We start from the raw sequence: 24,448 nt of genomic DNA on the forward strand, positions 1-24,448 counted from the left end.
ACATTGCTAAGGAGATTATCAAGGAATCTCCTCACCCTGCTTTATTTACCCTCCTATAGTCTTCAGATCAATAGATCTAGCTTCTTGATTTTACTCTGAAAAATGCACGCAATTGATGCATTTTAATTTGAAATCTATAACATTTTCTCACGGGAGAGCATGCCCCCGAACCCTACTAGACTGTCCACCCACCAGGGGATCACCAAAATCTATGAGAAACACTGTTATATTATGCTAATTTAGTATTTTTCAGCACATTTGGTTTGGGTGTAAACCAAAAATAATCCAAAGTAATCAAGTTACATTACTGTAATACAGAGGCCCCTTGCTAAATTGTGCTTTGGTTATCGCTGGTTCACTTCTTTGCAGATTTCGAATAGAATTGATTTAGTCTTTATTGTCATTGAGCTCATTGTATTGTGCATTGTGTTCTGACAGTGGGGACAGATTAGAGACGGTGTTCCTTGTTGGGTGGGTGTGACCGTCTGCGTGCGCAACTGTGATAGGCAGGTGTATAATTCCAGTCGAACAGCATCAGGCGCTGACTCCGTAAACAGACCGGAAAGCGTAGTGACTGCTAGCTTTTAGCGGCTACATTAAAGATAAATTCATCAATTAAATCAGACTCTGAGGGAAGTCAGAAGAGCGCAATGCAATGGTGATCATCAGCAGATCCGTGGATTACTATCAGGTTCCAGAAGTGACTCTGGTGGTGGTGAGAAGGTAACAGAGGTGTTCGTGGTCCGGCCTATGGCCAGGCCAACAAATCTCGCTGCGGACCCTGTATCTTACCAACCAACGCCAGGTCTCTTACCCATGAAACAGATGACCTGGAGCTACAACTCTTCGAAGGTTTTATTCAAATCATCACGGAGACCTGGCTCAATCCGAGGATACCCAATGCTGGCGCATAGCTCTCTCGATTGCCTTCTTAGAGTGAAAGGAGGAGGCCTCCTAATTCGTTTTACTTTTGCATAATAACAATAAAACCCTTTATTCAACTGCAAATTTTGCGTTCTGTGTTATTATTTGCAGATCTAGAATTGTGACTTTGTTACAACCGTATGCTCTCAGTCAGTAATGACGTCATAAAGGTGCGACACTAATTCGCGGATTTTCCCTTCTCGCGGTTGGTTATGGTGCCCATTCACTGCGTAAACCGAGGGATCTCTGTATCAAGTTCTTCGGATTACTTTACTGATTACATTTTGCAACAGGTAACAACTAACAGTGTAGGATTACTTTTTCAAGTTAGCCATTTGCAGAACCAAATCAGGTGTTTTGGGGGCTACATGGTGCTCGCAGGCAACACGTTGTTGACCCCTGAATACTTTGGCGATAAAAACACGAGTGGGTACTACCATGTGCGTGAATGTAAACAAGTATCCTCGATGTTTATACTGCGTGGGCAGAAAAACAACAACTTGAAAAGGGGACGAGAGGGGGGCTTCTTGCGCAACAGCTATTGGCGAATTCCCATCAAAACAGGAAGCCGTGGAGTCACTGTCACACTTTTTAGCAACAATTTTTAAAAACAAGTGAGGGAAAGGGGTCTTCTTACCTGCTTGCCCCTGTAGAAGAGGCGCTGCTGTTGCGGACTCACGTGAAAGATATTTTGTATTTTCACGCGGAGGCTCTCGATTTTAGTCAGCCTGGACAGGTCGTCCACAGTCCGGGTCTCCTTCCCGTCTATGGTGCGGACCTGGATCCACATCGTCGCGCCGTATCAATTCGATTCGAAATATCGGAGGGAATAATGTGGTTTTCTGAAGAGAAAGTGGGGAGCGGTAGTTCAGAGAGAAGCCATTTGAATCTCCATCGCGCTTTTTCCGCCGCAGAGGCAAAAAAACGTCAGTCGGGGGACTAGTGTGCTGAGGCTAGTGCGGATGGTGTTTCACGAGGTCGCGGCGCCAAGCACGTCTCGCGAGAAATCGCCCGCGAGAACTGCCGCTTGCCCGTTAAAGGCGCCGCTCAGAACAACGAGAGTACAAGCGAGCAGTGTCTCTCTACCTTTCTTTAAAGGTGTCGAAGTCATTTGAGCTTTGAGTTTTTTGCCGAGAGAGAGAGAGAGAGAGAGAGAGAGAGAGAGAGAGAGAGAGAGAGAGAGAGAGAGAGAGAGCGAGAAAGAGAGAGAGAGGCAAAGAAAGAAAGGGTAGAAGGAAGGGAGAGGAAGAGAGGACAAGAGAGTAAGAAAGAGTGGGAGGGACGGAGAGAGAGAGAGAGAGAGAGAGAGAGAGAGAGTAAGAAAGAGAAAGATAGGAAGGAAGGGGGAGAAAGAAAGAGAAATAAATGAAGGGTAAAAGGGATTAAGGAAGAGATGGAGAAAGAAAGAATAAATAAAAAAATAAAAAGTAAAGACAAGAGGGGAAACGAAACGAATTGAGAAAAAAAAAGGCAGACAGACAAAAGTAAGAAAGAGGGAGAGAGAGAGAGAGAGAGAGAGAGAGAGAGAGAGAGAGAGAGAGAGAGAGAGAGAGAGAGAGAGAGAGAGAGAGAGAGAAAGAAAAAAATCAGAGGCAGGAAGAGAAAGAAAGGAAGGGTAAGAAAGAGAGGGAGAGAAAGAAAGAGTAAGAAAGAAAGATTAGAAGAATGGAGAAAGAGAGGAAGAAAGAAAAAAAAAGAAAAAAGAAACAATAAAAAGTAAAGACAAAGGGGAGAAATGAAACGAATGGAGAAAAGAAAAACCGACAGACAGACAGAAAGTAAGAAGGAGGGAGAAAGAAAGAAAGAAAGACAGATTCTCTGTTTCTCTTGTACTCTACTTTCTCCCTATCATTTTCTCTTCGTCCCTCTTTTCTACCTGTGACTCTCTCTCTCTTTCTTCTCTCCCTTCCTTGCTCTCTGTCTCTCTTCTATTTACCTTATTTCTTTTCTCTCTCTTTGTGTCTTTCTTTCTCTCTCTCTTGTTGTCTTCTCGGTTTCTCCTTCTCATTCTTTTTCTTGATTTCTCTTTCTGTAAGGCCTATACAAATAAACATGACTTGACTACCTCTCTCTTTCTTTCTGTTTTTCTTTCATTCCTCTATTTCTGTCCTTGTATTTTGCTTTTATTTTTCTCTCCTTTCTCTTTCTTTTTCCCTCTTTTTTTAGCAGCAGGTATTGATCTCTTACTCCCTTTCGCCCCCCTCTCTCTCTCTTACTTTCTTTACTAGTCTGGCCCCGTGAGTTTTTTATTTCTACCGTGCGCCCCCCGAACTAAAACGAGTTTGACACCCCTGCTCTATATTTACTCAATATTTCCTTTGTTTCGTGCGTAGTCTCCTTGCGACATCTAGCGACGGGAAACAATGTGGCTCGACTTTGACATTCAATATCGTTTACAATCTCTTTATCTTTGCAATCCGATCAACTTTAGAGTTGTTTGGCACTCAATCACAAACTAAGCAGGTCGTTCATTTCCAAAAGTACGGTGGCCGCGAAGGTGGTGAAAATGCGAATGAACCAATTCGTCCCGTTGTGTTTGACGTCACAAAAATAAAGTAAACAGAATATCCTCGGACGGGAAAACTTATTCTTCTCCAAAAGTTTTACTTTCCACCATTCCGCCGCTGTCCTTGACCAAAATCGCCCCCCGCCCTTCGAGTCTCTCCCCCCCGAATGCAACGCCGTCTTTTTTGTCCCGACTCTCCACCCGGCAGCGTTAGCTTTAGCATTAGCCCCCCAGCCTCGTCGCCATTGACAACACTACGGAATGAGCTGCCGTCTTCGTAATTTCATTTTATTCTTGCCCAAAAGACGTTTTGTCCCGTTTAAATGTCACAATGGAGTCCGAACGCTACTAAAGGCCGACTCCAGTGGACGACAGCAAGTAGCTAGCGATAGCAAACCGACCGCTATTCTCTATAGGAGAGGGAAAAAGTAGACTCGGTATGGAATTTCGGAACAGCGTTTAAAACGTCACAGTAAGTTTTTTTGTGGTGTTAATTTAACACATCTCCAGGTTGGGACACTAAAGTTTAGTTTACTTTCCAAGTGAACCGGTTAGCTAACTTCAAATCGAAAAGAAGCAAAACAACAAAAAGTTTAGAGGTAAAAAATATCAGCTGTTAACCGTCACGTGATATTTGAACGACAGCAAACTGAAATTGAAGAATTTCCATTAAGTTTTAAATCCATTTTTTACTTGGCTTCGACGCCAGAATCATCATATTTGTTGGTAAATGTAAAAAGAACTAGTGGCAGGACATCAACATGATGTCAGGTGAAATAGAATTAGAATTGTATTTTGTTGTTAATCGATAACAGCGTGGTGACTATTGATTACTACGAGCTTGCTTAGAAAGCCCCCTGATAAACTTTAAAAGATTAAAAGAATAATATTAAAAAGGCAATATTTACAAGGTAGTGTTTGTAGACTGGCCTGAATTTTAAGTGCATTGTACAATAGTGGAATGGCATTAGCAGCGCCATTTTGCTAAAATAGCATTAATATGAATTCTATATCATTTCACAGTCTTGGTTGCATGCTAAGGTTGTGATTCTCTGAGGCAAGTGTGTAGGTTTGGTCAAATCAAGTCATTTTTATCTGTATAGCCCTTAATCATAAAGAGTCTCAAAGGGCTGCACAGACCACAGACTATTATGACACCATCCCCCTGATCTAAAACATACATGAGGGCAAGTAATACACAGATATTGTCAACATAAAATATAGGTCATTCATATGCGATAGAGTAGAAGTGTGTTTTAAGCTTAGATTTAAACATTTCCACTGAGGTTGCAGATCGAATCTCAGGGGGATGAGCATTCCACAGCACCGGGGCCCGAATGGAGAACGCTCTCGAACCTGCGGATCTTTTCTTGGCTCTTGGGATCACGAGTAGACCAGCATTTTCAGAGCGAAGGCTCCGGACCGGAACATAGGGGGAAAATAAAAACTGAAAGATATGAGGGAGCAAGTCCTTGCATGATTTTGTATACTACCAACAGAACCTAAAAATCACATCTTAAGCTAACTGGGAGCCAATGCAGGTTCGATAAAATCAGGGTCATGCGATCAAACTTTCTTGTCTTAGTTAAAAGCCTCACTGCAGCGTTTTGTACCAGCTGAAGGCTCTTGATTTTGGACTTAGGGAGTGGTGACGAAATCATACAATGAAAAATGAAATATAACCTAATTCCCATTCCACTGATTGTTTATTGTTTACATTTTAGGCACTTTCTTTTAAACTCCTTTAGTTTGTATTTTGTGACTAAAGTAAAAGAATAATCCACAAAAACTTGCAATGTGCTACAGCAAGTGGTGAATATTTATATTAGAATAGAATATACCTTTATTATCATTGTTGCAAAATGGGTTGAACATATTGTGACAACGAAATTGGACGTGGCACTCCAGTATCAAATTTTACTGAGAGAATAATAAAAAAAAAAGATAATTTACGCAATATTTACACAAGAAATTGTGGGCATGTAGAGGCAGAAGATATTTACATTGGGTGTTAACATACAGTTTTGGGTCGTATTAGTGCAATATGCGGTAGTGAAAATAGGCAACATTGTGCCAGGTAAGCATAGGCATGAATACAATTTTACATCAGTATGAGGTAGTGTTTCAGTTTTTTTTGTGCAGTGTGTGTTAAGGGTGGTGATAGGTTTGGGGAAGAAACTTTCTCTATTTCATTTTAGGTTTTTATGGTGGGTAGTTCCCCGAACCACACAGGTCACGGGGGCACCATTTTCCTGTGGTGTGACTTAGGCAATTACAGTCTGTTGGCGCCCATCCTTTTCCAGGCAATGTTGTGTTTTCACCCGGTCTTGAACTGGGAACCTTTCGTATGTTAGGCAAACACGCTAACCGCTGCTCTCCGGAAACTCAAAATGATGCATGAGATGCCCCCCTAGGTTGATAGGGAGGCAATTTCCTGTGGTGTGTTTTGGGCAAGTACAGCTTGGTGGTGAATGCGCTAAGTACTGCACTACATTACTTTGAATATTTCAGGTGGATAATTATTTAGATGTAGTTCATTTTCCTTATTTAATAAAAAAAAAAAAGATCTTGTTTTCTTAGTCAAGAACAGTTACTTGAATTGGCAAAATTATGTTATGTAGCATACAATAATAAAACCTTTTAAAAGGAAATATCTTTGAAAATGGTTTCACAAAACAATCAACATCTTTGTGTTTTAGCTTATTTTAAATATTACCCGGTTAAATTTTCCGTGCAAAATGTCCATCCCTTGAAAAACCTAACAACTATTTTCTAACTAATGTTGTCATTTTGACTCATTGTAGGCAGCAATGTAATTGTCAGCTGGGAACACCGTACAAGCTCCTGTCTCTCAAGTTTGGGCCAAGCCCGGCATCATGTCTTCGGGTCTCGCATGGAATAAACCTGGCTCAGACATGGACTTCAACGTATCCACAGATGGTCTCGGAAATAACACCCCTATTGTTCAAGGGGACCACTCGGCGACCAGCAACGATGGCATGTCTGATTTCTCCAACAGTGACATCTCGGTCCCCGAAATCTGCGTCTCTACCAACTTTGAGGAGACCCTGAGCCACGAGGTTCAGCAGGCCTACAAGATCTTCTCCAGTTTTCTCCAGGACAAACACAAAACGACCGCCGGCTTGTTCCTTCATGCCGTTGGGCATCAGGAGGCCCAATATGGACTCGGCGGCGTCTGCGCTCCAGGTCAGGCGCGGCTCAAGCGTTCCATGTGTTTGCAGAAGATGGAGGAGAAGTTTGTTGGTCGGGAGTATCAAAACATCACAGAATTCGTGGCTGACTTCAGGCTTATGCTGGAGAATTGTTACCGCTATCACGGCGTGGACCACTGGCTCTCGAAACAGGCACAAAAGTTGGAGATTATGCTTGAGCAAAAGCTCACACTGTTGTCCAGGTATATAAATATTTTTTTTCATTATTTATAATAGTTGTTTCTAGTGTCGATTGGCTACAACCATGCAAATTAGCCAGGGTAGCTATTAGTGGGCTTTCTTCGTATTTCTTTGTTTCCATGGTGATCATGATCTGATTCTCCTTTTAGCGTCACTGATAGTTTTGGGACCCGTAGATAATATAGTACAAAAATACAGTATTGTATCATACTAACCCGCAAAGTCTTGACAAAGCACATAAGACCCTGAAATGAACAAAGAGTGAAAGGCATTGTGGGAGGACGTTCAGCCAACAGCATATCAGCACCTCCATTATGCCACAACATAGCTGACCAGCATTTAATTTCACGTCGACCAATAGCAGACAGGGATCTTATAGATGTAACTCCATACCCACAAACACTGCAAAGTGGGAACTTTGTTTGATCCTGAAGTTTTTGGGCACACTAAATAATTTATTGTCACTTATTTAGTGGGGAAAATTCCGTATAGAGGGGCAGAAAAAACATCTTTCTCCATGACATAAAGTAAAACTGTCGTAAGGCGGGGTTGCCATTTCCCAGAGGTCTGCTATGGTAGGAAATTTTCTTTTGTTTTTGACAAGTTGTTAACATGTGATCTTCCTAATTCCATTTGTCCAATGAGGACTCTTCGTGAGAAGACCACATTGACTGTGACCTCCAAAGGCCGCTTTGGAACAGAGGAGGAGAGAGCTCCTGGAGGAAGTTCTACCAGGAGGCGATCATCTTCTCGAAATTTGGCGACTATCACCGTCGGTGGGCACGAGTCGGTCATGGTGCAGGCCCTCAGATTAGAAGAGCAACTGAGGGTCAAGGAAGAAAAGAGGTAAGCAGCCTTTAGCTGTATTCCCCCAAAAATAATTTTTTAAAGGAGCTCATTTTAGTTTTTATGTTATTCTGATGCTTCTAAGCATTTGATGTACCTGAACTGTATGACTGTTTTCTTCCAAACATCTGTGTAAGATCAACCTTTTGAGTTAAGTTAAATGTGACAGAGGTTTTACTAGTAGATTTGAAATGTTTTTTGGGATAATATTCCTTACAGAAGGGAGATCTGCCCTAAAAGAATCCAGCCTGACCCTGGCTTAAGAGTAGTAAAACCCAACCCAGCCAGAGCCTGGCCAATTAACTTTAATTTTGGAGGATTTGGGAGGAAGAGAGGTTATTACAAATAACGAATCAAAGCAGATCTCTTATAATGAAATTTAAGTTAAACAAGACTTGTATAAACATTTACATCTTTTATATTTCTGTGGCTGCAGAGGTTACATTAACCGACAATTTTTCATGATTGCCTGATTTTTTTATTTTTGTTTGTGGCTTTTATTTTACAAAAAAAGCCATCAATCAGTATGATACTTAACAAAATGAAACGCACTACACAAAAAGCAACTGTACAATACAATTATACAAAACATAAACATGTCCCCAAGTCTAGGAAAGTCAAGTTACATTTAATTGTATAGCCCTTAATCACAAAATGTCTCAAAGGACTGCACAGGTTACAATTACACTATACCCTGATATCCAAAGGGAATAGGCTGAAGTTTTTATGAATTAACGGGAAGATTTCGTCATTTGGAAGGGTTGAAAACTGAGCCATAAACCACAGTAGCAGTGTGTCCTTAATAATCTAGCACAGCATTCTCAGAGAGAGGAGAGAGATGGATAAGAACAATGATGGGTGAATATTTTTTCTATTAAAAAAAAAAAGTAAGAGGAGCCCAGCCCGACCCAAACGTAATGATTTACATTTTATGCCCGACCTGTCCCAGAATTCTGGTCAGACTCAGCTTTGGGTTTAAGATCCCACCTCTGATTCCTTCAGTGTTCATTTTACCTCTGAAAAGTGATGATTCCCGGGGACTCGCATGCTCAAAAACCTATGGGTCCCAACAGAGATCTATGGGTCCCCAAAATGTAGTGTTATCGAGGTTGAAAATGTAAATCGGTGACAAATATATAAAAAAAATCTATAGCTTCATTCAGTGTTAATCATCAAATTATTAATTCATTTTCTGCATCAAATTACTGTTGGTAATATACCGATTAAAGGGATCACCACAAACCTGTCTTTTTTCATTTTCTCCTTTTATACTTCCTTTTTTCTGAACTTCCCTATACAACATAATAATTCGTATAATAATGCATCAAAGCAAGTGAGTCGTTTGAGAGCCGGCTCTCTTGAATGAGTTGAGCCAAAAAAGCCGGTTCTCTAAAAAGAGACGAACTTTTCACCGCACAACTCGAGATCAACGTGCAGACGAAAACTCGAACCGCGAGACCAAAACAACATCTGCCGGATCTGCCTGACGAAAAGTTTGGAGTGCGGTAAATCTTTGTTTAAAAAAAATGTAATCGGGTAATAATGACAATTTTGTGTCGAAAAAGTTGCGTCCCGGGGACGCACGTTGATTTGAGACGATGCGTCCCCAGCAAAAATGATGCGTCTAGGACGCAGGGACGCGGGCAAACGAGAACACTGTTCCTTAGCACATTGTTTTGGAATCACTGTTCAATCAGTTCACTGTTTTAATGTATGTTAACAATCCACTGCTATTTTTCCAGACAACGTGAGCTGGAGAGAAGGGAAGCAGGAGAAACGTCAGCCAAGGCGGTGGAAGAGTGGGAAGAAACTCTGCTTTCACAGGCATCGCCCTGTACTATCGACACCCTGTGGGAACTACCTGCTGTAGGCCACTTTCTGTGCCTGGCCCAGACTGTTCTCAACCTTCCAGAGATTGTCTTCTACGAGCTTGAACGTTGTCTTCTGATGCCTCGTTGCAGCAGCCTGCTCTCCAAAATAATGTCATCCCTCCTGGCCCCCTGGCAGAGGCGGGCCTCTTTGCATCGCCGTCCAGTTCTACCGTACCGCCGCTGGGAGGCGGAACTTAGGCTACGTGTCAAGGGCTGGTATCGGCGCATCGGGGGCGCTAGGAATCAGTCGGCACGGGCTGAGCAACTCGGACTTTGTCACCAGTTTTTCCGCCACCTGGGAGAATCAAGTCCCTTGGAAGACAAGGCGTTCCACTTGCTGCCTTTCCGCCACCGAGTGTGGCTTCTCAAGGGCTTGTGTGACCACGTGTATGAGACGCAGAAGGACGTTCAGGACGCCGTATTGGCTCAGCCCATTCATGAATGCAGGGAATCGATCCTGGGCTACGACAGCAAGGATAATGCCTACATACATTTCCCTCATTTCTGCGGGGCAGACTTGAGGATCTACTGCCAGAGTCCCACCTCACCACCAGCTTTTCCTTTCCCTTCAGCATTGGTGAGACAGGTTGATGCCCCTGCTAAAGACTCTGAGCTGAAAGATGAGGACAGACTTTATATGAACACAAAGCACACTCATGATTTGAAAAATGCATTCGTAAGGGGAAACGACAAAGAACTGAAACGCATCGAAACGTTTGAGTTTTTGCCCGTGAAGGAGGAGGAAAGGAGCACGTCAGGGTCATCAGATGAAGATTGTATTGATGAATTACGGCAAAATTGTCTCACTACATACTTAGTTTCAAGAAGAAGCATACAACCGAAAACTTTAAAATCAGACTGTTCTCCCGCAACTGTGCAAGAAGGCTGTGGACGCTCAAATAAAGACAAAACTGAAAATCCTTTTTTTAACGTAGGTGTTCACACATACACTGGTAGGTCACCAGCTTGCTCTGTGGACCACATGCACCCACCCAAAATTCCCATTGTAACCAACATGGATGAAGTGAACACTAGCACAGAACACAAAACAATATTCCCTAGTTTGGAATGTCAAAGAACTGTTAAATCAGTGCGGCAAGGCTGCTTGTGCTTGCCTTTGCAACCTTCCATGAACACCAGCAATGAAGATGAGGGCCTCAACGCAATGCGGTCTGAAAAGAAGAAATGTAGGAAAAGGCTAAGAAGAGAGCATTCAGAAGACATGGAGATTGTTGCGGCTGTTGAATCGGAAACGCAGGGAATAACCAAAAACATCTTGACGAAAGACAAAAGGATCAAGCATAAAAAAGGTAAGAAGTGGATCCGGACCAGGGCTGAAAAACGTGCTCGAGGGCAAGAGGTAGCCCCCAAAGAACTGCCAGTGTGATTTTCTAGGAAATCCGATTTCTTACTGGCACGGAAACATTATCAGTGTCTGAATACATGATTTATTCTTCCCAAATTATTTTTGAAATTAGTTTATATATTACATATGTACATCACTCTGTGACCTCATAGAAGGCAAATGTTTAAGTGGTTGAATGACCCTATTATAACCTTACTTCCAGGAATTACAACCTTGTAATAACATAATAACAACAGAGTAATAGCATGATAAGTTATTTAATCAATTCATATCAAACTGGTAGCCCTTTGTGCTTATCAGTAGCAAAAAGTAGCTCTCACCTACAAAAAGTTTGGCGAGTTTTTTTTAGTGACCAATGCTTAGAGATAATGCTGTACAACCTAAGCCATGTTGGAAATTACTAACACAAACTAACACAAACAACTGTTGCAACGTAAGACCTCGGTTCGTCGCTAATTATGAACATTACACAACTTTTTTTTTTCAAACATAAAAGCGACAAACATTAAAAGTATTTGACCACAAAGATATAATTGCTATGGTAGAACAGAATGAGAAAAGAAAAGTGTGTAAGGTTCTTAAACATCCATTTTTAATCCTCAGGAAAAAAGGTTGAATCCGCGAAGAAACTCCAAGATGAGCCTTCTGTTGAACCGTCATTTAAGGTCATTACAGATGATATGTGGCTTTTTAAAATAAATATTCTTCTATTGAAGGGTATTCACCCCTCTTTTTACTAAACAATTCTTTATTTTTTTCACAGTTGGTGTGCACCAGTCTGCAAGAATTGCGGTTGCTTATCAACAAAATAGAGGATGAGCTTGATGACCTTGAGAGCACAAAAAATAAATTGGTAAAGGACTAAGTCTTATTTTATGCTTCAGGTGAAAATAAATAATTGTATGGATCTGGGCTTGTGTTCATTTTTGCAGGATCGACGGAGCTTTAAAATAGAATCCGTGAAAGACCTCCACAGCACTTTAATAAGACTACTGAATGAGCTATCACCCTGGGAACCAAAACTTGTGAAGGCTTACCAAAGAAACAGGTATGAAATATAATCGCTCAAACCTCATCAGCAGCAAACATCTCATTCATTTCCCACCATCCTTGACCCCTCTCCAGGCTACGATTGAAGAAAGAGTTTGACGATTTTAAAAAGCATCCAGAGTACAATAACTTTGTGCGAGAGGAATGTTGGACCTCATCGTCTTCATCATCAGACAATGAGGGTGAAGATGTTTCTTCATTGGCTTGTCGAGCATCAGAAGATAAAGTGGAGCCTGGAGTTCCCAGACGTCTTTGGACTGGAGGTAACATCTTTAACTTTGGATGTAGTCTGATGCACCGAATTTTGGGCAACCAAAATTCTTCCGCCGATAACGACCAAAAGTGCTTGTGCTTGTATTCATTGCTTATTTTTCACACGAAGAAAGGAGATGGAGGTCAAAAACTGGAGCTCTGTCTAGCTTTTACCAACAAGACATTTTCTGTTTGCGTTTTCCTTTACTTCTATGTTTTTTTTAGCTGGATTTTTACTAAATGTTAACATGCTAAATGTTAAAGTGCTAATTATTTACAGTCCAGGCGTTTTAATTCGCAAACACGTACTCTGTGTGTGACATTGAATCCATCCGTTACTGAAGTCAACTGACTGGCTAATGCATGTGTGAGGAGAATTTGATTTAACATGAATATTTTTTAACTATTGAAAATGTGTGTGACTCTTTTGTTGCATTGAACTGCACCGACTACCGCACCACCATCATCACTTCCGTCTTGTTTTCTTGTCTTTTTTTCACTTTTCTGTTTAAAAAAGCTTAAATGGCGCAAAATATTTAGCAATAAAAAAGGGAGAAATAGGCTGTTCAGTGCTTCAGTTACAAGCTATTTATTTTTCAGCTTAACCAGCCTCTTCATTCGAAGGATTAGAGTAGAAAGTTTTTGTCTGTCTTATTTGCATTTTAGACTTTTCAGTAGTTGTACCTCCTCTGTAACAGGTATTTATTAAAGCGCTAAAATGCCTTTTTTTGTATTATGAGTATTTATCACATGGTTCACCATTTCCTGTGGTGTGTCTTGAGCATGTACGGCCTGGCAACGCCCATTCCTCTCCTGGACAGTTTTTAGGTAGGGGTTTGCTCCCTGACATGAAACACCGGTTGCAATGGTTACCAGAAGCAGAAGAAGCCTCCTGATCTGACTTGGGACACCGAGCACCTTCCACCTCTAGTCACTGTTGATTTTCAGATATAAGCCGGACCTCATTGTTGACAGGAATACAATTATTTAAAATTGATAGCTAGTAATGTGCCAGTCAGTAATTTCTCATTTTATGTTAGGCTTTTTAAGGAAGTCAGTGAAAATAAGTTTTTTTTTTAGGGTATCCATTTTCGTTTTAGGCCCCTTGTAACTTTAATTTTTAATAAAAGAACAATGCATTTAAATAATTTGTGCATAACTTCCCCTAATTTCAAACTTTGCCTTTTTTTATAGCCATGACCTCGGACTTGGAGGCAGAATCTTTTCAAGGGAGTTCACCAGCCAGTGTAAACACTACACATCCAGAAATTGCTAAACCACCGCCAACAGTTCCAGCTAGCAGCAGTATCATCACATTTGGCTCAGAAAGAAGCGTAAAGTCCAAATGGCAAATTGTTCAGTCCAGCACCAACCCTGCAGCCGGAATGCCAGCCCAAGCTTTAACACGATCAAAATCCAACCCTGGATTGCCTAAAGGCTATACACCCATCCCCACCTTGCTCGCTAAGAGTGTGGGCAACAAAGTGACCTTAATGAAACGGCCGTTTGACTACTCAGTGGTTAACGACACAATTACGCAAAACGAAAGCTCCTCAAGTTTCCCGCTTGTTTCTACGGCAGGGAATGCAATAGTACAAGATGTTATAACCAGTGTGCCACAGAGCTCACCGCAAACACAAAGAGATTATGCGAATAGACAAACAGGATGGGTCAAAGTAGGAAGAGCTCCTTCAATAAAAGATTGGACTAAAGGAAACCAGGATGTATTTCAAAATTCTCTCCAAACGGTATTTAATCTTCCAGAAGGTCACGATCAGCGTGTGAGGAAAGAGGCAAACGATTCAGCTGAGTTATGTGTGCAATCTGGTCTGGACTACACCCAAAATGACAAGGTCATGGAGCAGGTGGTCAATATGTCTTCCTTTGGTAAATCCGTTGAGCAACAGTCAACAGCTCCCATGTTCTTGTCCACCAATGTGTCAGGCTTCACCATTCCTGAACCTGTTGAGCAAGTGACTCACCTCAAATCCCTTTCTTGTCAGAACACACCTGGTTTCCAGGTTACACAAACTTCTCAATCAAGCACTCCGCCACTTCAAAATCCCTCATCCAATGTATCTACCATCACTTCTACTCTGAACTCTGATCAAGAAAATAAACAGGAACTCAAGACGAGATGCATTCGTGATTCACAGTCCATCCTCGTGACAACAAGAGGAGGAAACACGGGCATTGTCAAAGTACAGACATCGTCATCCCAGAATGTTTTTTCCACCAGTCCTGTTATTACAATTTCACCTCAGTTTAAAGCCTTCCTTGTGTCCAAAAGTGCAGAGGCCTCTTCTGTCGCTCTACAAAAGAATCCTTCTCCGAGCCCAACAGCGACACCAACTCATAAACAAGTTCCTTCACAATTAGTTGGCAACAATTCTACAGGCCCCAGAAGTTTGACTTCGGTTTTCTCTGCACCAGAATCCGACAAATCAAATGTTTCTACTGTCCCAAGTAATGTTTTTCAGCCTTCGCAGACTTTAGCAGCACATTCTCCAGTGTCATTTGTTAGTCAGACAAGTTTGAAGCGGCCTACCACAGAGGAGCAACCCAAAAGTATGAAATTTATCCTAATGAATCCTTCCTCCTCCTGTGCCTCTACCGTAGCTGTTCCGAAAGCCTTCTCTACAAACCCGCTTGTTTCAAGAGTCATGAACAATCCCTCTACGGTGACGTCATGTGCTTTAGCGGCAAGTGTTCCAGAGAATGCAGTGACAGCTGGGATTAACAGACAACAGTCAAGTCAATCTGTAAAAATGGGATTGAGCCCGGGTGTTAACCCAACCTCCGAGGAAAAAAACACCACACTACCGACAGGTTTGTTTGATTTTCTGCTCTCCCTTGTGTGCCCATTGTAAAATATAATCTAGGGTGGGCCGATGTTTTTACTCGCAGGCTGCATTGGGTTCTAAAATTTGTTAGGGTAGGCAAGACAGGAGAAGGGAAAAAATGTATTGATTTATTAATTTGATTATAATTATCTGCCAAAATAGTCTAATATATGTCCTTTTAAAGCACTAAATGTAATCAAATGAATTAAAAAACTCGATAAGCAATAGGGCAAGATCAGAAGTATTTTTTATGACGTTTGATTTTTGCAGCAAAACACAGTTTTGTTTTCTTCGTGATAAATAAAATGTTTAAAATGTAAATACTATTAGGACACCGGGGACAAAAGTGGCCATTGCTGTCTTGGACGTGTGGGTTCTTTCCTCAAAAACTAAGCACTACTTATTTTTGAGCTTTTTAAATGCCACCAATGGGGACCAAGCTTGCGTGTCATGAAATAATCACTCGTTTAAGTCTTAGAGGTGGTGTCTGGAAGTTTAAAATGTTCTACTTTTCTGATGCCATCTTCTGGCTCAAATAATTATTGCAGCCTCTGTCAAGCTGCTTCTGTCCTCGTACGTGTCTCTCTTAGACGCTCTTGAAAAAAAACATTCTTTTTTTTCATCTATTTTGGGGTTTGGGTTGGCATTTGGACTGTTTTTGAAACGCTCCTTTTCTTACTTTCACCATTTTCATCCTACAATTAAAGAAAACCTCCAACATGCACGAGAATTTGATCGCCACAACCACCGCCTCCTTTCCTCAAGCCTAATGTGTTCAGTGGCCGGAACACTGATTATAAAAGTAATATTTAAGTGGATAGACGCGGTGAAAATAATTATATAAAGGCTCTTTGAACTCAGTTGGGCATTGTTTGCACATACTTAATAGAGAAAATGTTTTTCTGTCATTGAATATTATTGGTGGGTAGATACCTGAGTAGTTCTGCACAATTCCCAAGTATTAAGCTTCAAATTGTTGTATGTCAGCAGGTCTTCAGATCCAGTTCTCAGGAATGAAAACAACCATCGGACAGACCATCGGTGCTCTTTCACGTTGCACTTCTAAAAGCTCACCAGTATCTCTCCCAGCAACGACAGCCACTCAATTGCCCCCTTCCTCAAAGTCTAATACTGTCACGAGCTGTCTCAACCAGCTTGTCACCAATTCTACTCAGTCTTTCCCAGTAGGCCCTTTGATTTCAACTACTTCCACCTATCCTGGAGCGAGTCTTCCCACAACCTCTATGACGACTCATGCTCATCATCCCTCACACAGGCCAGCTAATGAAAGTACTCCAAGGCTAACGCCTCCTCAAAACGCTCTCAGTAAAACTCAATCCCCTATTTCCTTAGCAATGACTACCAATCCTCAATCCATGAGCCCTGTAATGGCGACCAACAACACCCAACAGAGGATAGTCATCAACACGTCTAAGCCCCTTTGTGCCGGCACACAGATTCTCCTGAATAATACCTGTTTTGTTGTTCCTCCCCAGGGTTTAGGTCCTGGTAGTCATGTGATCATTATCTCCAGTCCCTCTCCACAGAAAGTGCCTCATGCCACTGTCAGCAGTGGTGGATCAGGATTACTTTTGCAAGGCACGAGTCAAGGACCGATTTTAGCCAAATCTACGCTACCAGTTGTTTCAGTCTTGAATTCGTCTTTCGGGCAGACAAAGGTGCAGGGACCTGCGCTGTTGCCATCAAATGCGAGTCCAGCATCCGTGCCGGCTTTGGAGGTTCCTCTACCTTTAGCCCAACAGGAAACCCATGTGTCGTCAGTCATAACAGGCAGCTTTCGAGTTGATAATTCAACCCGTACTATTTCCTCTCTCACAGCCTTGCCTCGGTTTCCCGTTTCTTTGCCAAGCCCTGTCACTTCTTCAAACTCACTCCCAAACACAACCAGGGACTCCTGCATACAGCCGGCGCTATCAAGAACCCATCTTGGTCTTGGTGTTACCTCTATCTGCAAACAGGCACCATCAGTCATTCATAAAGTATTCCAAGGCCCATCGATGTCGACGATCCAGAACCGAACTACCTCATCCGTCGCAACATTGGAAAGCACCACGGATGCTTTGGAAACTACTTGTGTGATGACCTTATCGGCACCACCCACCATATTTCAACCCATGTCATTGCTAACCACAAACCAAATCCACCAGTCCATCGGTATGATCAATCAGGCGCCGGCTAAACCGCCTTTGCAGAAATCTCCCTTAGCTAGTGTAGCAAACAAGCTGCATGTAGGTAGCCAAGATGCCGTTTTAAGCCCGGTCCAGTTCCAGACCAAAACAGTCGAGACCAGCGCGTACCCCAAACAGGCAGCACTGATTTTCAACGCTAATAGTCCCGGCGGCGCCTGGCGTCAACCAAACAAATGAGACCACGAGCTTGTAAATTTAATTGTTCCGTAGAGTCAGACTCTCTTGTTGAACTGTCAAAAAAATGTTTTTGTTGTCAGTTGCTAACTACTGAGGTTAATGAATGGTCTGTTTTTTGGACTTTATGGCCAGTATTTAGGAAAAAGGAGTTCAAATGAATTTTCTTTATTGTTCTTTGTGCTTTAAAAGCCAAGTGGTTGATACAAGTTGTTATGATAATTGTGTCACGTATGTAACACTTTCCTGTTTTTAAGTTTGGAAAACTTTGTTAAACATTGTAGGAAATGGATCTTGTTCAGTAAGTGTTTTGCAGTCACTTTGTATTTATTTTCTACCATATCGATTTGACGGTTCCTAGAACAAATGTGGAGGTCAAAGCGTGGGAATAAACAATGCATCTGTGCACACTGGTTTTCAGGTTTGGTTGTTCTACAAAAGACTCATGGTTTTAACGTTGATATATTTGTTCGACACACAATCGTATTAACAATGAGATTGACGCCTCTGTGGTTTTCTTCATTTTTTTGCGCCGCACGTTCCGTTTTTACGGCGAATAGGGTGGAGGCAGTGGTCCAGAGGAGATCTTTTCATAGGCAGGGGGAGCGTTCGGCATCTGGAGAAGCAATAAGTAAACTATATGAAACTTCTCAGATTCATGGTACCAGTTCACTGTTCAATCTCCTCACCATGGATCGCAGACTACTGAAGTCTGTGAGCGCCATCTTGTTTTCCGCAGAAGGTCCGGCCTCAGAGTACTGGCCTCCCGTGTAAGTCGGCGACCCGGACCTCGGGCTCTGTGTGAAGATGGAAGATGCTCATCAGGCGTTCGATTAGGTACACTTGCCTTCAGATGTTTAAAAATATATTTTCATTCTTTTTTGTTACAAGTACTTAGTATCTCCTATAAATTGTCATTATATTTTGACCGTTTTCATTTAGCGGACCGCGGGCTGTAGTCTGCCCTCCGCTACATTAAGACCACTAAAAGGTTTTTCCTCTATCATAATAAATACTTACCCTGATTTTTTTGTAGCCGCCCCGCCTCTTAAAGTACCAGCAGCCCAATAGAACCAGCGCGGCCAGGATGATGATCAGCAACACGACACCCACTGCCCTGAAAGTTTACCAACATTTTGTAACATCGATAGGACTTTTTACGGTGAGCAATTAACCCACTGAAGATAAAATGTACATGAATTTATTAACTAGGTTTGGGCGACACTGGGATTTTTGGTATCCTAGTAAATACAGGGTGGTATCGCTCCATCCCGATCCGATACAGATACTTTTTGCCTGGTGATCATTGAATAATTGAACCTTTCCCCCTGTGATTAAGTTTATTATTATTAAAATATTCTACTCGCTAAAGCCATCTTCTGGCTAAAATCATCATTGCAGCCTCTCCCAAGCTGCTTGTGTCGCGTGTGCAAATACGTGACTCTTGTGTACCCACTCGAATAAACTCATCTTTTTTCATGATTTCTGGAGTCTGGGATGACTTTTGGTCTATATTTAAAATAGTCCTTTTCTTATCTTTCACAATAGTCATTCCAGATTCAAAGAAAACCACGAGCATGCGTAAGTAAAACCCTGTCATTTTGTATTATAAAGGTACTCACAAACATCCAGGGATTTGGAGGTGTGCTTTGTAATCCAGTGCGCCTTCATAGAGTCAGAAATACAGTTGATAAATCTGGAAATCCATAATTATAATTCTTCTACCGAAAGTAACCATCTAGGAATGAATCAATTCATTTCAGTTGTGTAGTTAGATTCCCTGATATTTATGTTCTATTCAATGTTTTTTCCCTTCTGTTTTAAATTCAAGCACCTTATAAATGGGAAAATAAACTTCACTCAGGGCTATTTCAAAGGTGCGCCTTACAGTCTGGAAATTACGGTACCTAGTCAGTAGTGCAAATCAAGTGAAATGACAATTGGACAGGATTTGAAAGTTACAAAGTATGCATAATCTTAAGACCCACTAGCAACATTATAGTAATAGTTGAAATTGGAACACAGTATCTATCCTAAAACAAGAGTATTGATTCGATTTAAGTACTTTTACTGCCTCAGTATCGATAACAGGATTGATCTGCCCACCCTTACTATTAACAGCGATTCCAAACCTTTTGAGGGCAAAATCTCACAGCGAATCCCAAAAATATAAGTGTCACATAAGGTTGATGATCTGATGATGAACTTAAAGCCCCATTTTGTAATATTTAACCAGTAGATGGCACTGTTTTGTCTAATGCGGAAGAAAACCAGTGCCAAGAGCACAGCATAGCGGCAAGATGCCAGACAAACATGGTGGCGACTTCTAGGTAGGGATTCCACTATATAAACAAAATACCAATTTCTTGACCTATAGATTTTTATAAAAATTAACATTGGTGTGATAGGTCATGCGCTTTGGTCCAGTATCCAAGACACACCACAGGAAATGGTGCAACCCCTAGTGGTTGAGGGATCTTACCTACCTACCCACTGTGAGGAAATTAATATTAAAATGTACTGTTTACCAAATTGTTCGAATTAGTTATCTGACTCCATTAACCAAACACAACCTACATTCACCTAGCAATGCGTGCTCGTTTCTTGATGGAAAAATGAACAAGAGACCGGCATTTCCACACGGGGGCAGATTTAACAATTTAACTAGGTGAACTGCATCGAATATGGCCGAATTAGTATCGTGCGAGTCTGTCAAGCCTCCTCTATCTTCCGCCTTTCTTCTCTCGGCCCACGTCTTTTCCGCAAGCTAATGTGCCGGCTCCTCCCATGGGCGTGCCAGGGAAGCCCCCACGTGGGCCCCACCATGTCGGAGAAGAGCGTCCCGCTGTCTGGACCAAACAAAACAACTTCTCCAAACAATGCCTGCTGTCCTGCGTCAGAGTCCGGTTATCAACAGAACTAGACAAAACATTCTGCATTCGGATCAGCGTGACCTGTCATTGAACTTCAGCCTACTGGGTGAAAATCTTCATTGCACTCAATAAATGTAACTTGTATTCAATCGTATAAAATCTTTTATAGTCCACTGTATAAAATCCTTCACCACCCATTCAAATTAATGTTGTTGTTTTTACTGAATGGAAGTTTTTGTACCACTAGGAGGCACTCAATATAACACACACTCCCTTTAAGAGGTACGTACTCTTCAGCTCTGATAAATCCACGCCGGCTGCTGGCAAAATAGATGTTGAAGTCTCCTCGAGGCATCCCTCCAGTATTGTTGCAACGCATTAAGCTGTGGCGACAGACAAAAGGGGGACAAATCATATCATCGGATGCCAAAAAACAAAACACCTAAAATTTTCTACTCTACTTACACAGTGCCGTGAAAAAGTTTTTTTCCCGTCCTGATTTGTGTGTTTTTTGCATATTTATCAATCACAAGGGTTTCACATCTTCAAACTAATTTTACTATCAAACAGAGACAACCCAAGGAAATACAAAATGCAGTTAAGAAATGTTGATTCCGTTTATTAAGGCAGAGAAAATCAAATCCTATCTGGCCTTGAGTGAAAAAGACTTGCCTCCTGAACCTAATAGCGAGTTGTGCCACCTTTCAGCGATAATAAATATCAAATGTTTACCATAATAGGTGATCCGTCTTTCTCAGGAATTTTGGCCCACTCTTCTTTGCAAAATGGTTTCAACTCTCCCATATTTGGGGGTTTTCTAGCCTGAACTTTCCGTTTAAGGTAAAACCAAAGCATCACAATTGGATTTTAAACCAGACTTTGACTTGGCCACTTCAGAACCTTCATTATTTTGGAGCCATTCAAAGGTGGCCTTGTTTGTGTTTTAGTAAAATATGAAAAACATAATATAATAAGCAAACTTATCCGCCAGTAGAACAAGAATTTTAACCTCATGAGAGACCCCATTTATGTTCATTAAAATAATTTATTAAAATGAAACACTAAAACTGAGCAAAATGATCAGCCAGTCTTTTTTTATACAAAAAAAAAATGATAAGTTGAGAATTTAGTAAGAAGGGAATATAAATGATACTTAAAATAAGCAAAATGATCTGCTAGTAGAAAGATTTTTTGCAAAATGATTTTATATATATTATATCTATATATCCATCCATCTATCCCTTATCTGCACCGCCTATCCTCAGTAGGGTCGCGGGGCTATTTCTCCCACTTAGAAATCATGAAGGGGTCTGAAATTTTCATAACCACTGTGAGAGAGATAAAATAAAAATAAAAATCCAGTCATTAATCACAATGCATGAATTTTTTAACGATATATTTGTGTGACACAAACTATAATATATTTAAATATTGTTGGCCTGGAGAGGGATGGTCTCAAGCCACCAGGCTGTACCTGCCCAAGACACACCACAAGAAATGGTGCTAGTACGACACTAGTGGTTAAAAGAAACCCCACCCCAACCAACCAACCACCCACCCACGCGCACACACACACTAAAACTCATTTTTAGTATTTTTTTTTTCAAATTTGAAAAAACATTTCAAAATGCAGTAAAATTAAAAAAAATCACAAGACAAATAAAACAAATGATCTGCTAGTAAAACAAAATCTAATATTTTGCAATATGATTTTCTTTAGGGCAGCACGGCGGCGCAGTGGTTAGCGCTTGTGCGGCACAGTTCATGTCATGGGAACCTGTCGTGGGTTCAAATCCAGCTCCAGACTTCCTGTGCGGAGTTTGTATGTTCTCCCCGTGCTTGCGTGGGTTTCCTCCGGGCACTCCGGTTTCCTCCCACATTCCAAAGACATGCATTTCAGGTGAATTGGCCGGTCCAAATTGTCCCTAGGAGTGAATGAGCGTGTGTGTCTGTCCCTGTGTGCCCTGCGATTGGCTGGCAACCAGTTCAGGGTGTCCCCTGCCCGGAGATGGCTGGGATGGGCTCCAGCCCCCCCGCGACCCTAATGAGGATAAGCGGTACGGCTAATGAGATGAGCTGAGATTTTCCTTAAACAAGAAACATTTTAGGTGACCTCATTTATGTACATCAAAATTATGTATTCAGATGACATATTAAAACTGAGCAATGTTATGAATTATTTATTATTTTGCTAAGTCACATTTCCCTTTTTTAAACTGCAAAACAAGTTTAAAAAAATAGTATAATTTGCCCCCAATCCCTAAAAAATGCCAAAATTATTTGGCAGTAAAACTAGATTTTAGGGGGCACATATGATTTTTTTTTCCAATTTACTAGCAAGAAAAGAAAATTGAGTGAACTAATCCTCCCCTGTACTTTAACTTGATTACTTTCAATTACTTTTGATTACTCCAATACCAAATATGCTAATAAAAGACAAAATAAACTAAATATGAATACAATTATGACTCACAACACGTGGTAAGATTTCTCTCCTGGCTTTGATCTCTTTTCTCTCCGGCAAAACTAACATAAAATGCGACAGAAACAGGGTTGGGTAGAGTTACTTTAACTTGATTACTTTCAATTACTTTTGGATGACTCCAATACCAAATATGCTAATAAAAGACAAAAGAAACTAAATATGAATACAATGATGACTCACAACACGTGGTAAGCTTTCTCTCCTGGCTTTGATCTCTTTGATCTCCGGCAAAACTAACATCAAATGCGACAGAAACAGGGTTGGGTAGAGTTACTTTAACTTGATTACTTTCAATTACTTTTGGATTACTCCAATACCAAATATGCTAATAAAAGACAAAAGAAACTAAATATGAATACAATGATGACTCACAACACGTGGTAAGCTTTCTCTCCTGGCTTTGATCTCGGGCAAAACTAACATAAAATGCCACAGAAACAAAATGAAAATAAATCCAAACAGCTTGCCGACATCATTTTTGCCGTTCCATGGATTCCGTTACTCCCCAAGTCTGCACAAAATTTTGTCATTTTATTCATATTTAGCATATTTGGTATTGGAGTAATCCAAAAGTCATTGAAAGTAATCCAGTTAAAGTAACCCGACCCAACCCTGTACATACATACTCTGTATACGTTAGACTAATATTATAATGACATAATCAAATATCTGGTGTAGCCAAACAGAGATGTTGAATTAATACTAGAAAACCAATTCTTCTCGCTTACCCAGTGGCTATTAAAAAAAAACACACAAATAGAAGTCATTCTTACCAAATTGGATAATTCAATTGAAGCCGAACGGTCCTGTTCTTTTCTGCAGAGAAAGCTGCTGCGGTCTCCCCCTGACTTATTTCTTGTTCCGCCCGCCCGAATTCTTTTTACCTTCAGGGGGAAAACAAAAGGGGGGGAGGCTAAGGACTGTGAAATCCTCCTGACGGTCACGGGTTAGAGACTCGTGGATAAATCCATTGAAGCGGCGTAATCACCATGAAACCCCCGCGGACCTGAAGGCAACATGATTATCCACTCGTGAGACTGAGCCGCAGTGAGGTGCTGACATTCTTTTGTGTTTTAGGCCGGAGGTGGGTTGAATGGTCAAAAATCCTACTCAAGTAGAAGTACAGTTACCATTTGATGGACCCATGCGGGGGAAGCGGTGGCAGTAGCTCAGGAGGTAGAGCGCTCGTCTTGGGATCAAGGGATCCTAGTTCGAATCCCGGCTTGCCCGTGTTACATGTCGAAGTGTCCTTGGGTAAGACACTGAACCCCTAACACCCTTGATAAGCAGGTTAGCGCCTTACATGGCTGCAAGGCCGCTATTGGAAAATGTAGAGCACATTGTAAAGCGCTTTGGGAAGTCATTGACTTGAAAAGCGCTACATAAATGCAGATCATTTCATTTCAAAGCATCAAACAAACAAGTGGGCACACAGCAACAAACTAAAATGCCTAAACAAGAACCCAGAACAGGTAAAAAGAAAGGAGTAAAATAAAGAAACCATAAAAAAAAGAAAAAAAATGGCAGGATGAAAGTGGCAATGACCCACAAGGTATGGTGTCCAAACAGTATATAAAGGGCTAGGATAACATCATAGCAGGGTTGGGTAGGGTTACTTTAACTGGATTACTTTCA

General features: G+C 41.3%; 3 protein-coding genes across 5 annotated transcripts in view; 1 reads left to right on the top strand and 2 right to left on the bottom strand.

Annotated features, from left to right (window-relative positions):
* The window catches only part of uhrf2 (ubiquitin like with PHD and ring finger domains 2), a 54,840-nt gene extending 52,881 nt beyond the window's left edge, over positions 1-1,959 (bottom strand). The window contains exon 1 of the mRNA XM_088320130.1: positions 1,562-1,959. Within this exon, the coding sequence (XP_088176256.1) occupies positions 1,562-1,714 (153 nt within the window). The 5' untranslated portion in view covers positions 1,715-1,959. The remainder of the gene's footprint in view (positions 1-1,561) is intronic.
* On the top strand, positions 1,146-17,863 carry brd10 (bromodomain containing 10). 3 transcript variants are annotated; one of them, XM_088320127.1, is made up of 10 exons: positions 1,146-1,217; positions 6,235-6,845; positions 7,489-7,689; positions 9,432-10,870; positions 11,530-11,591; positions 11,690-11,779; positions 11,859-11,974; positions 12,052-12,239; positions 13,423-15,057; positions 16,059-17,863. In XM_088320127.1, exons 2-10 carry the CDS (start codon positions 6,307-6,309, stop codon positions 17,456-17,458), a joined length of 5,670 nt encoding a protein of 1,889 aa, XP_088176253.1. In that variant the 5' UTR covers positions 1,146-1,217; positions 6,235-6,306; the 3' UTR covers positions 17,459-17,863. The 3 variants fall into 3 exon arrangements, with proteins under 3 accessions (XP_088176253.1, XP_088176252.1, XP_088176255.1); XM_088320126.1 differs by lacking the exon at positions 1,146-1,217 and adding an exon at positions 3,617-3,902; XM_088320129.1 differs by lacking the exon at positions 1,146-1,217 and adding an exon at positions 3,617-3,902 and having other exon boundaries at positions 16,062-17,863.
* On the bottom strand, positions 17,608-23,722 carry mlana (melan-A). Its single transcript, XM_088320131.1, has 5 exons — positions 23,587-23,722; positions 20,619-20,711; positions 18,476-18,572; positions 18,145-18,252; positions 17,608-18,071 (listed from the first exon to the last, which is right to left on the bottom strand). The coding sequence occupies exons 2-5, from the start codon at positions 20,705-20,707 to the stop codon at positions 18,003-18,005; spliced, it is 363 nt and encodes a 120-aa protein (XP_088176257.1). The 5' UTR covers positions 20,708-20,711; positions 23,587-23,722; the 3' UTR covers positions 17,608-18,002.
* Between the last annotated feature and the right edge of the window lie 726 nt (positions 23,723-24,448).

Source organism: Urocampus carinirostris, chromosome 16 (genome assembly GCF_059441175.1).
Source record: "Urocampus carinirostris isolate Australia breed hairy pipefish chromosome 16, RoL_Ucar_1.0, whole genome shotgun sequence".
Classification (NCBI taxonomy): domain Eukaryota; kingdom Metazoa; phylum Chordata; class Actinopteri; order Syngnathiformes; family Syngnathidae; genus Urocampus; species Urocampus carinirostris.

Coding starts and splice junctions, on each gene's coding strand:
- brd10 (XM_088320127.1), top strand. CDS start 6,307: ATGTCTTCGGGTCTCGCATGGAATAAACCTGGCTCAGACATGGACTTC. Junction 11,592..11,689: donor CTGTTGAACCGTCATTTAAG/GTCATTACAGAT, acceptor TTTTTTTCACAG/TTGGTGTGCACCAGTCTGCA. Junction 11,780..11,858: donor AGAGCACAAAAAATAAATTG/GTAAAGGACTAA, acceptor TCATTTTTGCAG/GATCGACGGAGCTTTAAAAT.
- mlana (XM_088320131.1), bottom strand. CDS start 20,707: ATGCGTTGCAACAATACTGGAGGGATGCCTCGAGGAGACTTCAACATC. Junction 18,573..20,618: donor GGATTTATCAGAGCTGAAGA/GTACGTACCTCT, acceptor GTAAACTTTCAG/GGCAGTGGGTGTCGTGTTGC. Junction 18,072..18,144: donor TCAGTAGTCTGCGATCCATG/GTGAGGAGATTG, acceptor TTGCTTCTCCAG/ATGCCGAACGCTCCCCCTGC.